General features: G+C 36.8%; 1 protein-coding gene across 2 annotated transcripts in view; it reads right to left on the minus strand.

The window, feature by feature from the left end:
- Positions 1-18,062, minus strand: part of NKAIN2 (sodium/potassium transporting ATPase interacting 2) — a 1,197,954-nt gene that overhangs the window by 542,039 nt on the left and 637,853 nt on the right. For both annotated transcript variants that reach the window (XM_040238999.1, XM_040239000.1), the window contains exon 3: positions 8,327-8,407. In XM_040238999.1, the coding sequence (XP_040094933.1) occupies positions 8,327-8,407 (81 nt within the window). The remainder of the gene's footprint in view (positions 1-8,326; positions 8,408-18,062) is intronic.

The following is an 18,062-nucleotide window of genomic DNA, read 5'->3' on the forward strand; positions in this document are numbered from 1 at the left end:
AGAGTGAGGGCCCATCTTTCCAAGGTTAGCAGACTGCAGTGAAATGCTCTCATCATTATTTCATAAGCCATTAATTCCTTATGGTTTTTACAGTATTCATTCCCATTCATTAGATAATATTCTGCTATCTTTGCTTTCAAAGCTGTGCTTCTGGCTTTACATTTTCTGAAGAATAACTTAGGAGGAAAAAAAGACCCAGCAGTCCTAATTATTTGGCTATTTGGTAATAATAAACTCAGCTTTTTTTCTATTGAGAAGAAAGAAACAGGAAGCAAGAGGACAAGAAGAATTGGACTCATTACGCCTCACACTATGATGCCACAGTTAACATACAATACAAACGCTTTAAAAAGTGAGTAGAAGGGGGTCTGGATATACAAAATGCTTAATGGATTAATTTCAGTGCTCATAAAATCCAGTGCAAAAGTTTGAGTCCATCCAAGCTGCAGGCTGCCTGCTGAATCTGTTGTACTGGGCCCACCCCCAGGAGGGCCACAGCCCCTTGGAGTATCCGGATAGCTGCAGCTCTCTCCAAGGCAATTGTTGAGTGTGCCAAATTGTGAGATATTGGTTCCCCTCTTGGGACTAATTGAGAGCACCAAACTCATTCTCACTTGTGATTCATCAAATAAAAGATTTGAGGACCTGTCACTAGAGGTTTTTCTGGCAGAGTGGAAAAGGGACAGAGTGTCTTTACAGTATCAGCAGCTACTTCACTACAAAATGCCTAGTTTTTGCACTATGAAATATATGACATTTTTTGAAATACCTCTTAATTACTTCAATTTTATATATTTCACTACCTATGAGTGTGAAAACCCTAGAGTCCTCCAATTACCATTAGATGTATTCCTCTAGCAGGTTACACGTGCTAATGAAGGGAAAAAAATCTAATTATAATTCTATAAATGGCTGTTTATTAGTGAATCATCCTCCTCTTTTTACCCTTCTAAGCTGTTTTTCTGGATGCATCAGGTTGTATACACATTTTGCTTTTTTAAGTGTGGAAAACAAATCTATAAAGAGGCAGAGGGGGAGTAACACTTTGAGTGCTATGTTGGAATGAAAAGCAACTTCAATATTTCAAAATTTCTTCATGCAGTTCTCAAACAATACAGATTTATTAAATAGTCTTACTTTCTTCATATTGCTTTACATTTAATAACAGTGTTTACCAAGCATTGCTTGCTGGTTACCTGTAGTGAACTGAACTACAAGCCAAAACTTCAACTGCCTTTTCCATGTAAATTGTAACTACAGGACAGAATAGAGAAGATTTGTTACCATATGAAAGGCATGGAAAATAGTCACTTATTGCTCTTTCTGGCCAAATAACCTTGGATGCTAGAAGCAGAAAAAATTGATTTATTTCACTATTTAATATCCTTTGAGTTGTGTTTTTATATAATTTCCCACAGTTCTTCAAAGTATCCATTGTCCCTGAGCGAATTCACAGACAAAGAGATTGACATTCTGCCCTCCAAAGCTAATTTGGCAACCATCAATCCCAATTTAGTTGCCAAATCTGTTCCAAGGGTTATGTTAGGATGATGGTTTACAGTGAATCAGGGGACTTTGATAAGGTTATCACAGACTGGGAGCACATGAGGGGCTGGTGTGCACCACGCTGAACTGGACATAATTCTCAAATCAATTCTGTCACTACTTTAGGATCCGAAATCCCACTTAATATGAGGTCATTCTAATTTAGACAAGTTATTCCAGGGTTTAAAAAAAATACATTTGTTTTCTTTTTTTAAAAAAACTTTAAATATTTCTAAATGTAAAGCCATAGAACTCTTAATGGAAGCATGTTCTTTTCTTTTTTACATGGCTCTGTGAATAATAAATCTATAAAAAGCAGAGTTGCTTTAATTTGGCATAGAATAAAAATTGATGTTCTAGAATGATCTCTATAATTAGGCTTTGAGACAAACAGAATGGCACTTGCTTAGACCACATTTGTATCTGCTTTCTTTTATTTCCAGCAGGATACTATCTTGAAATATTAATCTCTGTGCTTTTATTTTTCATACTTAACAGTTGGAAATTTCATCTAGTGAATCAGGGATATCCTTCTTGCCTTGAAGAGGAATGACATCGAAGTAAGGAAGTACAAATGAGAACAGTTAACTTCCTGGAGCCATCAAAACCATATAGCCATCTAGTTCTTGCAGAGAAACAAAAAGCAACTCAGATATTAGAAAAAATGGTAGAATTGTGAAATGGTTTACACTGTTTTAACCAAAAGAGTAAAGAAGGTAGAAATCCAAGTGGGAATTCTCAGATATTTTTGTAGCTCTCAGTGAGAGCCTCATGGAGCATATAAGTTTCTCAATACCCTGGGAATAAGGCTCCTCATCTTCTAGAAATCCAATTATAATTTTAAAATAAATATGCAAATAAAGTAGTATTAGATATAGGGCCTTTCATGGTCTAGTCATCTCAACCATGGACAAAGATACAGGGAGGTTTTGGAAAGAATTTTGCCATACAAATGAATATATATACTTTGGGTATTAAAAATGAAGTTAAGTATAAATTCTCATCAGAGCTCTTGGTAATCCAGTTTTTTGCTTCACTTGACACCTTGGGCAGAGTCAGTGTTAAGTAATAAATCTTCATATGTACACACATCACAATCTACACTGGTATCCCTGCTTAAAAGGAAGTCAGAAACCAGGGAACTTCTCTGTGCTTGCTTAAAGGTAATCTAATCTGTAAATGCAAAGCATGTTCCATGAACAAATAAGAACATCATCGCATAGAATTTGTTATTGAATGTTTGCTACTAATGGATTATTTTAGTTCTTATTGCCTGAAAAGAACAAAATTGTTTTTTCAGAAAAGAAGAAAATTGACCATGTGCTTGAGGTCCTCTCCTTTAAAGCTGTGCTGATTTATACACAGTCCAGAAACAGCCTTCTATGGGTTTGAAGCCTGAACTCAGCACTTCTCCTCCAACCAGAATTAGCAAATGCCCCCAGAGAATATAGCATCTTCTAAAGGTCAATTCATCTCTTTAGGGGCAGTTACCAATACAAAGTATCATTCATCAGCACCCCTCTACTGTTTTTGAATTGTTATTGTCCAAAGTTTACAATACACACACACATAAAAAGACTATAGGAAGAATAATAACATGCACTTCTTGCTTCATCTCATGGTCAACCTAAAACGATTGCTATAGCCCTCCCAACACAAAACAATTCATTTCCTCTTTTATTCATATTTTGGAAAACAATTTGCTTTGCTTTTCTTCTCTGAGTAAGAAGTGAATTAAGGAAGTCGGATTCTTTGGGGATGATGATAAATCCTTTGGGACATGTTGAATTTAAGGTGAAAATGGAATTGACATGACACAAGCAGAAAGTTGGAGATGTGGGACCTTAACTTAGCAACAAGGTCAGGACTGAAGATACAGATCTGGCAGATAAATGTGTAGAGATGATACTTTAAATTATGACAGTAAATTGCATTTTCAAGTGAAAGAAAGAAAGTAAACAGAGAAGAGAAAGATCCAAAGACCTTACTCCTTACTTTAGGGCCTTAAAAGGAAGTGGAACGAGTAAGCAAACAAAAGAGAATTGTGGAACTAGGAAAGTAAGCAGTTTAATTTAATGAATTACAATAGGAAACAAGAGAACAGAGGCAGCTAGTTCATTTCTATTTGGGCGAAAATTATACTATACAAAATTCTTGATAACATGTAGGACATTTATCCTACATCTAAAAGCAAAATCTATTGTGATGATTTGGGAAATAATTTTTATATTTCATTTTAATTCACGATTTCTTAGACTGTATGCATTTTAAGAAAAGCAAGATAAAAATATGAATCCAATTAACTGTCATCTTGATATTTATTAAACTCAGTCTTAAATCAATTAGCAGAGGTATTCTTATTAGTAATTGAACAGGTATTTTACTTTTTTGAATATCATTAATTCAAATTAAAAAATAATTATGAGACTCTCCATACCATCTTTTCCCATATGAAATCATAAAAGCAAATCTTGATACAAGCATTGATTTCATTCAGCAGAAAATATCCAAATATCAGATACCTCTTTAAATGAATAATTCATTTTTAATAAAAGGAATAAACCTGGGATTGATGCAATAGCACTTCATTTCACACAGCACTTGCAACTGGTTTTTAGGATTTGTTCCCTATTGCCTACAGTATATGACAGGTTTTATTCTCTTCCCATAGCTTTTGTTTGCAGGAGTGCAATTTTATTCTTCAAAGCTTAAATAGGCCATATTTTTACATAGCTTTTTTATATATCGACATTTTAAATGAAAATTTATACCTAGATAGCAAAAGCAACTATCAGAATTACTAAAACATTACAGCTTTCTAGACACTGCTAATTAAAAGCATTCATTAAGTATAATTTATTGCTTTGGTCATGTCTAAGAAGATAAGTTTCTGGTAATATAATGAAACATGAGATATATACCTGCATCCATATTATCAAAGGGCTAAATATAAACAAATCGGATTGTTTTAAGTGTAAAATAATCCTTTGGTTTCATTTCATGATCTGTAAGTAAATTATTTTATTTCTAAAGATAAAGGGTTTATCTTTCACTGCTGGTGCCCATAAACGACCAAAGTAGAAACTGAGATCTCAAGATAATCAATAAATAAAAGTGTTAAGATATAATTTCAGCCTAAGAATAATTTATAATTGTGACACATCCAACAGAATACAGTTTTCTATGCAGGTATCAGAAGAGCACTAATATTGTTTTCCTGAGTATAACTATTTGAAAATCATTTCATAAATTTCATTTTCCCAGGTGATGAAGCTAGTAAGTGAATTACATATTATGTGTTTTCCTTCTAACAAGGCACTTTGAAGTTAACTATAGAATAGCAAATCTCTTTTTTCAAAATAACTCAATTTGGTTAACAACTGGAATTAGTTCCATTTCTATTTGACATGTGAACAAGAAAATCACAACTGACCAAAATAATCCCATAAAATAATCAGACTAAGCTACCTGAGGAACTCATCAAACTATTAGTCTAATAGTCCAGGTCACATTTAATGCTCAAAGGCAGTTGCCTACAAAGTTAGCAAACATTTTGGGTTAAAAATTAATGCCATCTCTGTCTCATTAATAGAGCATATATTAAAATATCATCCTAGGAAGTAACAAACTGTATGGTGTTTCAGAATATTTGGTGGTGGTTTAGTCTCTGAGTTGTGTCTGACTCTTTGTGACCCCATGGACTGTAGCCTGCCAGGCTCCTCTGTCCATGGGACTTTCCCAGGGGGTTGCCATTTCCTTTTCCAGGGGATCTTCCAGACCCAGGGATCAAACCTGGGTCTCCTGCATTGCAGGCAGATGCTTTACCATCTGAGCCACCAGGGAAGCCCTCAGAATATTTAGTCACAACACTAATACCTAAACCATTAATATAAATAGTGTGGAAATCAGTTATTATAAATGTAAATGTTTAGAAATGGTTTTTATGTAAGCTATATGTTTATTTGTTCCTACCATATTAAGTGTTGGTTTATATGACATTTACAATGTTTTATTAATATCATTGAGATAAAATTTTTAAAAAGAACTTTCTCTGATTAGTTTTATTTTTGCTTATATCTCATGGGGATAATAATAAAAATATATTAATTCATATTGTAATAATGATGTTGGATTTACACAGAATTTTTGATGGGAAAAATATTGTCTATACAGTTATGGATACAAAGAAAACGGAAGATCAACCCATTCAGCCGTGTGTATCATATTATTATAATTAAGTCATTTCATCCCTGAAGGTATTCATTAATGACACTAATATCTGTTTCTCTCATAAGTACATGGCAGATAATTTAGCATAAAAAGTAGAAAAGACACTGGAATAAGAAAACACAAAATTCTAAACTGTAATGGGTAACTCGAGTTTGCCTTAATACTGTACTACTTTGTATTATTTCTTGTCAATATTCATTATGAAGAATTAACTCCTTTACAAAATGCTTTATGGAAATAAACACACTCTCTCACATACATAAAGACCACAGAATGTCCTCCCTGATTTTATTTCCCATGTTTGTCTTTCAGCCTCAAACAATCTGACCCATTCATATGGTCAAACAATTTTTGGGGGGAAGTGAGGGAATAAAGCCATTTATATTCTGTAACCTAAGTATTATCAGCAGTTTCAGGAGCCCCATTTTTGAGCTTTCATATATCTGTACATTTTTCAATCACCATTGCTTCCTTCTGGCACTCTATTACTTGAAGAATGTGAGGCAGTTGCAGAAGCTAAAGAATTAAATGGCATAAATACACCTTTCTCAAACCCTTTGAGCAGGAAAAGGGAGGAAAAACTCAGTACAGATAACAATATAACTGTGCCCTTTATAGTTTTCCTTTAGATTATTTGTTAAAAGGAAATTATTAAATTTTCATGTGCTCTGCAGAGTCTAGCCTTGGTTTATAAGATGAAAAGAAAAAGAAATATTATTAACTGCTTCACTGCCAAGGGACAGCTGTTACCTGCCTGTGTGCGTTAGCAGAATTCTTAATAACTTGGGTTTCAACTCTCTCGAACGCTGTTTTAGGATATACCCTCACTTCAATTCCAATGCCCACGTCCAAGGTCATGAGATCACAAGCTTTATCCAGTGCCTACAGTCATCATGTGGAGTGGGAAGCAAAATTACAGAACATTTGTGCAGCCAGCCTGGTTCAAACCTCTCCTTTATTAATATTAAACAAACTCTCTAATCTGCGAGATCATCTTGCTTAGCCAATACGCCTAACTACCTGTCTTCCAATGAATAAGGTGATTATTTCATTGAAAATGTCATTGAAAGTCATTTTAGTGAGGAATCTCTTTGAAGAAATTACATTTTACAGCAATGTGTATAAATTGGGCAAGGAATTCAAGTCCTGGGAAGCATTCATGCTTTTCTGGCCTGAAAGAAATGTGAACTTTAAGCAGAAAATTAAGTGTCCTTCTGAGAGTCACCTGAATAATTCGTTTTCATTGGTCGCGACATGTTCAGGAAAGGCCTGCCTGCTGCCAGGAGTGTGGAGTATGAAGCCTGGTGAGAATCACAGAAATGCCATCCACCAGGGCAGATATAGCAGAGGGTCCCAGTGAGAACTTGTGCTAAACGCGATCCTAAAACTACAGGTTCCAGAAGCCTGGGGTCTATCTCATATGATAGCATCACCCTCTTATCTTTCATCATTTGCTTTAGCAAAAAAAAAAAAAATCAAGATTATTTATACTCAGGATCATAGTTAAATAATAAACAAACAGACTTGAAAATGCTCAAAGAGCTTTGTGAAGTGCCTGTATGCGAGATTAGAAATGTGAATTACCATGACCCCATTCCCCACGCATCAAGCTATCTAGCCCTGTGAACAGAGTTCCTGGCCACTTTCAACTCTTTTAGCCTTTTAAAGCAGGTTGTTATCTCTGGGTTTTAAAAGTGCCAACATCTTTGCATCATCTTTCTGCTCTAAGCAATAGAGAGGTAAAAGAACATTTTTATAATCTCTTTTAAAATAACTATGAAAATTTACAAGTTTACAGCTCTCTCCAGTGTCTCAAGTAGGATTTGCTACTGTTTTGAATGGATTATCTTTTTGACTTATTTGCTGTTAATTGCATTCAATAGAAGAAGGATGATGGTTTTGGAGATGTACAAACTGCACTATTTCAATAGTAAAGGCATTTATGTTAGAAATATAATAGCAAGACACACATGCAAATACAGAAACATACACACACTCATAGAAGTACAGCACAAAATGAAACCTGGATGAAAATATAAGTATTTTAAGTCTTTCTGAGACTGTTTTAGAACAAAATATCTATTTCATTCATTTATGTGATAAATTATATCCCTCTGGTAACAGTCTTATTCAACTAAAACTCATTAATTATTTGAATTATTACATTGCTATTGGGGTCTAATTAGGTAAGTCTTCAGCAGAATAATAAGCAAACTAAGTGATTTCATAAAACCTTCAAGATCTTACCTTTGATAAAATTCCTACTCTGCTTCAGAACTCGCTCATGAGTCAATGTTTTAAAAGTACACATTCTTCTCATTGTAGTAATCAATATTTTACTTTAGCTTGCTTAAAATAATAAAGGGCATTTTTGTGACACACTGAAATATTTCTTTGATTGTAGAAATGCAGAGAGATAGATGAGGACAGCTTTCGATTTACCTTCGTATGAGGCGCATCTAAGTGACAAAAGCAGGGTAAGCCTGCCTTACTTAGGAAGAGGCTTGTTAACACACAACTGATGACTCAGGCAAATCAGATGGCAAATTACCTTTGAGAGGTCCCCAGCCTCCAAATAGAAGCAGATAACAAACACATTCCACGTAACCCAGAGGACTAGCCAGACAGCATACTGTAGAAAAGCAAGAGAGAAATAACATAATTAATTTTGAATCAGCTGAGTAAGATTTAAATAGAACTTGAACTTTTGAACACCAAATCTTAAAGATTAGTGAGGAATATTAGATATCACTTCTTTCTAAGAAACAGGATGAGATGTACATTTATCTCTAGTTTGATTTTTTTTCCCCTCACTGTTATGAACTATAGTGTTACAACTTAAACTAGCTTAGGGATAATGTCTTCATTTTTTTTTAGACAAAATAGATAGCAGCCCACATTTCTGTTTTCAGGGGGCATGGTTATGGTTTCTAGACATTAAAAAAATAATGCCTGAATAGATGTATCAACTACAACCCTTCAAAAAGAGAACTCTTATTTTCCTTTAGCAAGATCAACTCAATGCTTGATAACATGTAACCTTTCCCCAAGTTATCTAGCATCATCTTCAAATCAGTTTTCATATCTCTGTCCCATCTAATCATCTTTCTCTCTTTGGTATCTTTCTTTCCATTTATCTTTTCATCTTAGTTTATCCTCTTGTAATTCCCCATTATAGTGACCATCTAATTATTATCTCTAATTCTATTTTGTTGTCATATTCAGTGTACTGTCTTTGTCAATGACAAAATTTTCTTACCAAGACATAGTCCTGAGCATTCAGTTAGCTAAAATTTATTAAGCCCCTCGTTAGCAACATGCTAGAAAGACACTGAGGATAAAAGACCAATGATACATTCTTCCTGAGTTCAAGGCAAGTAAAGGAAGCAGATCAGAAGAGATGCTTCTTATACAAGAATCATAAAAAGATGTATCAGTTCATTTCAGTTCAGTTCAGTCGCTCAGTCGTGTCCGACTCTTTGCGACCCCATGAATCACAGCACGCCAAGCCTCCCTGTCCATCACCAACTCCCTGAGTTCACTCAGACTCACGTCCATCGAGTCCGTGACGCCATCCAGCCATCTCATCCTCTGTCGTCCCCTTCTCCTCCTGCCCCCAATCCCTCGCAGCATCAGAGTCTTTTCCAATGAGTCAACTCTTCCCATGAGGTGGCCAAAGTACTGGAGTTTCAGCTTCAGCATCATTCCTTCCAAAGAAATCCCAGGGCTGATCTCCTTCAGAATGGACTGGTTGGATCTCCTTGCAGTCCAAAGGACTCTCAAGAGTCTTCTCCAACACCACAGTTCAAAAGCATCAATTCTTCGGCGTTCAGCTTTCTTCACAGTCCAACTCTCACATCCATACATGACTAATGGGAAAACCATAGCCTTGACTAGATGGACCTTAGTCGGCAAAGTAATGTGTCTGCTTTTGAATATACTATCTAGGTTGGTCATAACTTTTCTTCCAAGGAGTAAGTGTCTTTTAATTTCATGGCTTCAATCACCATCTGCAGTGATTTTGGAGCCCAAAAAAATAAAGTCTGACTAGTCTGAACTTAAGGAAGAAAGATAGCAAAAGTGCGTAAAGTATTCTGAGAAGAGGTAGTCCTGTGAAGTTTAACAGAAGAGTTGAGACAGCTTCCATGAGAGGTGAAACAAGATAACTTATGGATTTTACCAAATAAGTGAATCAGAGTTTGCAAGGACTACCATGGGAGGGTACTATAAACACAGAGAGCAGCAGGTGTGATTAAAAAAAAAAAAAAGATGAAACAAGAGGCTTCTACATAATTTCTCTGCTAAATAAATACCAATGACTCCCATTATTTATATGGTAAGTTCCAAAATCTTTATTTCACAGTTCAAGGACCTCCATGAATATTGTACCATGTTATCTTTCAGACACGTTTCAGTTCATCCTTCAAGCCATTATGACTTACGGATGTATTGGACTGCTACTCTTCCATGTATGTGGAAAGTTTCTTACCTCTGAGCCATTTTGTATGTTATTCTTTATCCTTTAGTAATTTTTCTTTTTCCTAATACTCCTCTTACCACCTATCAATATTCTATTTTTCTTCAGAGGTCAATATAAGTATCATCTCTTGAGTGATACCCAGTTGGAAATGGTGTATCCCTGCTTTATGATCCAGTAAGATCAGCTGCACAAGACGGGTGGGTCATGGTGGAGAGGTCTGACAGAATGTGGTCCACTGGAGAAGAGAATGCAAACCACTTCAGTATTCTTGCCTTGAGAACCCCATGAACAGTATGAAAAGGCAAAATGATAGGATACTGAAAGAGGAACTCCCCAGGTCGGTAGGTGCCCAATATGCTACTGGAGATCAGTGGAGAAATAACTCCAGAAAGAATGAAGGGATGGAGCCAAAGAAAAAACAACACCCAGCTGTGGATGTGACTGGTGATAGAAGCAAGGTCCAATGCTGTAAAGAGCAATATTGCATAGGAACCTGGAATGTCAGGTCCATGAATCAAGGCAAACTGGAGATAGCAAAAGTCAACATTGACATCCTAGGAATCAGAGAGCTAAAATGGACTGGAATGGGTGAATTTAACTCAGATGACCATTATATCTACTACTGTGGGCAGGAATCCCTCAGAAGAAATGGAGTAGCCATCATGGTCAACAAAAGAGTCCGAAATGCAGTACTTGGATGCAATCTCAAAAACGACAGAATGATCTCTGTTCATTTCCAAGGCAAACCATTCAGTATCACAGTTATCCAAGTCTATGCCCCAACCAGTAATGCTGAAGAAGATGAAGATGAATGGTTCTACGAAGACCTACAAGACCTTTTAGAACTAACACCCAAAAAAGATGTCCTTTTCACTATAGGGGACTGGAATGCAAAAGTAGGAAGTCAAGAAACATCTGGAGTAGCAGCCAAATTTGGCCTTGGAATACAGAATGAAGCTGGGCAAAGGCTAATAGAGTTTTGCCAAGAGAACCCACTGGTCATAGCAAACACCCTCTTCCAACAACAAGACTCTACACATGGACATCGCCAGATGGTCAACACTGACATCAGATTGATCATATTAATTGCAGCCGAAGATGGAGAAGCTCTATACAGTCAACAAAAACAAGACCAGGAGCTGACTGTGGCTCAGATCATGAACTCCTTATTAACAAATTCAGACTCAAATTGAAGAAAGTAGGGAAAACCACTAGACCATTCATGTATGACCTAATTCAAATCCCTTATGATTATACAGTGGAAGTGAAAAATAGATTTAACGGACTATATCTGATAGATAGAGTGCCTGACGAACCATGGACAGAGGTTCGTGACACTGTCCAGCAGACAGGGATCAAGACTATCGCCATGGAAAAGAAATGCAAAAAAGCAAAATGACTGTCTGAGCAGGCCTTACAAATAGCTATGAAAAGAAGAGAAGTGAAAAGCAAAGAAGAAAAGGAAAGATATAAGCATCTGAATGCAGAGTTCCAAAGAATAGCAAAGAGAGATAAGAAAGCCTTCCTCAGTGATCAATGCAAAGAAATAGAGGAAAAGAACAGAATGGGAAAGACTAGAGATCTCTTCAAGAAAATGAGAGATACCAAGGGAACATTTCATGCAAAGATGGGCTCGATAAAGGACAGAAATTGTATAGATGTCACAGAAGCAGAAGATATTAAGAAGAGGTGGCAAGAATACATGGAAGAACTGTACAAAAAAGATCATGACCAAGATAATCATGATGGTGTGATCACCCACCTAGAGCCAGACATCTTGGAATGTGAAGTCAAGTAGGACTTAGAAAACATCACTATGAAAAACGCTAGTGGAGGTGATGGAATTGCAATTGAGCAATTTCAAATCCTGAAAGATGATGCTGTGAAAGGGCTACACTCAATATGCCAGCAAATTTGGAAAACTCAGCACTGGCCACAGGACTGGAAAAGGTCAGTTTTCATTCAATCCCAAAGAAAGGCAATGCCAAAGAATGCTCAAGTTCAGTTCAGTTCAGTTGCTCAGTCATGTCCGACTCTTTACGACCCCATGAATCGCAGCACGCCAGGCCTCCCTGTCCATTACCAACTCCCGGAGTTCACTCAGACTCACGTCCATCGAGTCAGTGATGCCATCCAGCCATCTCATCCTCGGTCGTCCCCTCCTCCTCCTGCGCCCAATCCCTCCCAGCATCAGAGTCTTTTCCAATGAGTCAACTCTTCACATGAGGTGGCCAAAGTACTGGAGCTTCAGCTTTAGCATCATTCCTTCCAAAGAAATCCCAGGGTTGATCTCCTTCAGAATGGACTGATAGGATCTCCTTGCAGTCCAAGGGACTCTCAAGAGTCTTCTCCAACACCACAGTTCAAAAGCATCAATTCTTCAGCACTCAGCCTTCTTCACAGTCCAACTCTCACATCCATACATGACCACTGGAAAAACCATAGCCTTGACTAGACGGACCTTAGTCGGCAAAGTAATGTCTCTGCTTTTGAATATGCTATCTAGGTTAGTCATAACTTTTCTTCCAAGGAGTATGCGTCTTTCAATTTCATGGCTGCAGTCACCATCTGCAGTGATTTTGGAGCCCAAGAAAACAAAGTCTAACACTGTTTCCACTCTTTCCGCATCTATTTCTCATGAAGTGATGGGACCAGATGCCATGATCTTCGTTTTCTGAATGTTGAGCTTTAAGCCAACTTTTTCACTCTCCTCTTTCACTTTCATCAAGAGGCTTTTTAGTTCCTCTTCACTTTCTGTCATAAGCGTGGTGTCATCTGCATATCTGAGGTTATTGATGTTTCTCCCGGCAATCTTGATTCCAGCTTGTGTTTCTCCCAGTTCAGCATTTCTCATGATGTACTCTGCATATAAGTTAAATAAGCAGGGTGACAATATACAGCCTTGACACACTCGTTTTCCCATTTGGAACCAGTAGCCATCATGGTCAACAAAAGAGTCCGAAATGCAGTACTTGGATGCAATCTCAAAAACGACAGAGTGATCTCTCTTTGTCTCCAAGGCAAACTATTCAATATCACGGTAATCCAAGTCTATGCCCCAACCAGTAATGCTGAAGAAGATGAAGTTGAACGGTTCTATGAAGACCTACAAGACCTTTTAGAACTAACACCCAAAAAAGATGTCCTTTTCATTATAGGGGACTGGAATGCAAAAGTAGGAAGTCAAGAAACACCTGGAGTAACAGGCAAATTGGCCTTGGAATGCGGAATGAAGCAGGCAAAGAACTAATAGAGTTTTGCCAAGAAAATGCACTGGTCATAGCAAACACCCTCTTCCAACAACACAAGAGAAGACTCTACACATGGACATCACCAGATGGTCAACACCAAAATCAGATTGATTATATTCTTTGCAGCCAAAGATGGAGAAGCTCCATACAGTCAACAAAAACAAAACCAGGAGCTGACTGTGGCTCAGATCATGAACTCCTTATTACCAAATTCAGTCTCATATTGAAGAAAGTAGGAAAAACCACTAGACCATTCAGGTATGACCTAAATCAAATCCCTTATGATTATACAGTGGAAGTGAGAAATAGATTTAAGGGCCTAGATCTGATAGATAGAGTGCCTCATGAACTATGGAATGAGGTTCGTGACATTGTACAGGAGATAGGGATCAAGACCATCCCCATGGAAAAGAAATGAAAAAAAGCAAAATGGCTGTCTGAGGAGGCCTTACAAATAGCTGTGAAAAGAATGCTCAAACTACCACACAATTGCACTCATCTCACATGCTAGTAAAGTAATGCTGAAAATTCTCCAAGCCAGGCTTCAGCAATACATGAACCGTGAACTTCCAGATGTTCAAGCTGGTTTTAGAAAAGGCAGAGGAACCAGAGATCAAATTGCCAACATCCACTGGATCAAGTAAAAGCAAGAGAGTTCCAGAAAAACATCTATTTCTGCTTTATTGACGATGGCAAAGCCTTTGACTGTGTGGATCACAATCAACTGTGGAAAATTCTGAAAGTGATGGGAATACCAGACCACATGACCTGCCTCTTGAGAAACCTATATGCAGGTCAGGAGCAACAGTTAGGACTGGACATGGAACAACAGACTGGTTCTAGATAGGAAAAGAAGTATGTCAAGGCTGTATATTGTCACCCTGTTTATTTACTTATATGCAGAGTTATAAGGGGAAATGCTGGGCTGGAAGAAGCCCAAGCTGGAATCAAGATTGCCGGGAGAAATATCAACAACCTCAGATATGCAGATGACACCACCCTTATGGCAGAAAGTGAAGAGGAACTAAAAAGCCTCTTGATGAAAGTGAAAGAGGAGAGTGAAAAAAGTTGGCTTAAAGCTCAACATTCAGAAAACGAAGATCATGGCATCTGGTCCCATCACTTCATGGGAAATAGATGGGGAAACAGTGGAAACAGTGGCTGACTTTATTTTTGGGGACTCTAAAATCACTGCAGATGGTGATTGCAGCCATGAAATTAAAAGACACTTACTCCTTGGAAGAAAAGTTATGACCAACCTAGATAGCATATTCCAAAGATGAGACATTACTTTGCCAACAAAGGTCCATCTAGTCAAGGCTATGGTTTTTCCAGTGGTCATGTATGGATGCGAGAGTTGGACTGTGAAGAAAGATGAGTGCCGAAGAATTGATGCTTTTGAACTGTGGTGTTGGAGAAGACTCTTGAGAGTCCCTTGGACTGCAAGGAGATCCAACCAGTCCATTCTGAAGGAGATCAGCCCTGGGATTTCTTTGGAAGGAATGATGCTAAAGCTGAAACTCCAATACTTTGGCCACCCCATGCAAAGAGTTGACTCATTGGAAAAGACCCTGATTCTGGGTGGGATTGGGGGTAGGAGGAGAAGGGGACGACAGGATGAGAGGGCTGGATGGCATCACTCACTTGATGGATATTAATCTGAGTGAACCTGGAGAGTTGGTGATGGACAGGGAGGCCTAGCATGCTGCAATTCATGGGGTCACAAATAGTCGGACACAATTGAATGACTTCACTGAACTGAACTGAAGTTCCGGCTTACTCAAATTTCGTTCCAAATGTCTTATATCCAATTATTTGCATATTTTTTGTCCTTTGCACAATGATAAGGTCTTTGAGGGAAAAGACTATTTCTATCTATACTTATACCCCTAAGTTTCTAAGTTAATACTTGGTACAAAATAGGTATTCAATAAATATTTTGTAATCAATCAATGAATGAGCAGCAATATGGGGGGGGGAATCTTCATTTTCAGAAGAACTTCTTCTACCCATTCTAGATTTGATTTTCATGAGAATACTATGATCATTCATGTACTGTGAGGACTGAGAGCCCTAAATGATAAGATTAAGTGCTCAGTAGCTTCACTTGTTTCTAACCCTTTGTGACCCTATGGACTAGGACTGCCAGTTTCCTCTGTCCACGGGATTTTCCAGGAAAGAATATTGGAATGGGTTGCCGTGCCTTTCTCCAGGGGATTTTCCCGAAGCACGGATTGAACTAGCATCTCCTATGTCTCCTGTATTGTAGATGGATTCTTTACCCCTGAGCCACTGGGGAATCCCAAATGATAAGTCTATGTAATCATAAATCATAACTCAGCTGCTTTTCAAGTGATGCATTCATCTAACTGCTGAAAATGTTCATTGCTCGGAATAAAGTAAGGGCAAAACTAAATGGCCAAACACAAAAGAAAGGGTTTGAGAAGCGAAAGCTTGGTACTGGAAATACAGTGAGTAAGGTAAGCAGGCTGGGGTGTGACATAATCATAGTTCATTATAAGCATTCCTAAGATTAGTGAATCATGTCTTTATTATTTTTTTTAATTTTTTTAAAATTTATTTTTTATTTTACTTTACAATTCTGTATTGGTTTTGCTCAACATCACTCATTATTAGAGAAATGCAAATCAAAACCACAATGAGGTACCACTTCACACCAGTCAGAATGTCTGCGATCCAAAAATCTGCAAGCAATAAATGCTGGAGAGGGTGTGGAGAGAAGGGAACCCTCCTACACTGTTGGTGGGAATGCAAACTAGTACAGCCACTATGGAGAACAGTGTGGAGATTCCTTAAAAAATTGCAAATAGAACTGCCTTATGACCCAGCAATCCCATTGCTGGGCATACACACTGAGGAAACCAGAATTTAATGAATCATGTCTTTAAAACAGCTCATTTATTTGACAGTTTAGAATTATCAACAGTCAAGTGTTATACTATTAACAATGAAAATATCTTTAATAGATATAGATACATGTATACTCATAAAATAAATATCCCTGGTAAAAATGATTGGACTATATTCATCTTTTGCTCAAACTTAATTATGAAAGTGTTTGTCAGTTGTGTCCAACTCTTTGTGACCCCATGGACTGTAGTTCACCAGGGTCCTCTGTTCATGGGATTCTCCAGACAAGAATACAGGAGGGGGTTGCCATTCCCTTCTCCAGGGGATCATCCCGACCCAGGGACAGAACCCAGGTCTCCTGCATTACAGGCAAATTCTTTACTGTCTGAGCCACAAAAGAAGCCCTTATTTTAGCTTTATTTTTTCATCTTAAACAATAGCATCATTTATTCTGCCTAGGCATTCTCATCACTTTCTCATCCATTGTTATGATACAAAAGAACAAAGCAGCCCAAATAAAGCAGCTTATTTTCTAATTCTTGATCATATTATGACCAGGGATTGCCTGCTTTATGATATAAATCCTTTCTCCTAATTCATAAATCCTATTACATCTACTTCATGCTATAGAAACATTCAATTATAAGAAATAAAACATGCTAAATACATTAAATAAAATATACTGCTATTATAATTAAGTTGATAATCAGCCAGAATCTGATAAAAATCCAATTTTAATCATAGATTACAGTGCAGATCAAAGAGAAAAGCAGGTTTCTACCTTCTTATTTTACCAATGCTGCTATTATATACTCACACTTCCTTGTGATTTTATGTCTATGGACGCATTTTAAAGACCACATAATTTTCAGTTTATTTTATAAGATTATATTTCCCCTCAGTTCTAGAATTTTCTTATTGTAGAAAATATTTAAAGTTTTGATCATATATAGCAAATTGAGAAAAATACCATGCTTAGATATACAATCACTTGTATCATTTTAGTGTGTTTCATATGTACCTTTTCTATTAGTGCATTTTTCAGTCATATATGTTACCACAGGAATCTTTCTCTATATTCTGTTACCTGAATTTTTTTGCACTTGATTAAAATATCTCATTGAATATTCTGTAACATATGTTGCAATGCAGTGATGTACTATAAGTTATTCAACTAATTATCATTAAACTTTTTGTGCTTCTTTTATTCTATTTTGATCAATTCCTATAAATTTGGATTATGCATAAAAAATTTCAGTTCAGTTTGACATATTAAATCATACCTGAAAATATTTTGTTTAAATGGACTATTTCTAAGACAGACTATAAATGTTAGAATATCCAACAGGCATCATTTTAACGAATGTATAAACATGGCTATTAAATTTTATGCAACTTCAAATAAAAACAGAATCCCCAAAGGCATTCTATTCTTGAAGCAAAAAGTGGAAAATATTTCTCTTAGATTGAAAAAAAAAATGATACTCATTCACCATGAAGACACCTGTATATAACTAATTTCTTTCAATTCATGCAACATATTTCAGACAAGGATATTTATAGCCCAAAGGCTAGAAGGATTCCATTGAAAGAGATTTTGAGTGAAATAATAATAAATCAAGTTATATAGGAACATCCTAATTGACATATGCAAATAAGAGGTTTAAAAGGCTAATAAAACATAA

This window comes from Oryx dammah, unplaced genomic scaffold (genome assembly GCF_014754425.2).
Source record: "Oryx dammah isolate SB20612 unplaced genomic scaffold, SCBI_Odam_1.1 HiC_scaffold_4, whole genome shotgun sequence".
In the NCBI taxonomy this organism is placed as follows: Eukaryota; Metazoa; Chordata; class Mammalia; order Artiodactyla; family Bovidae; genus Oryx; species Oryx dammah.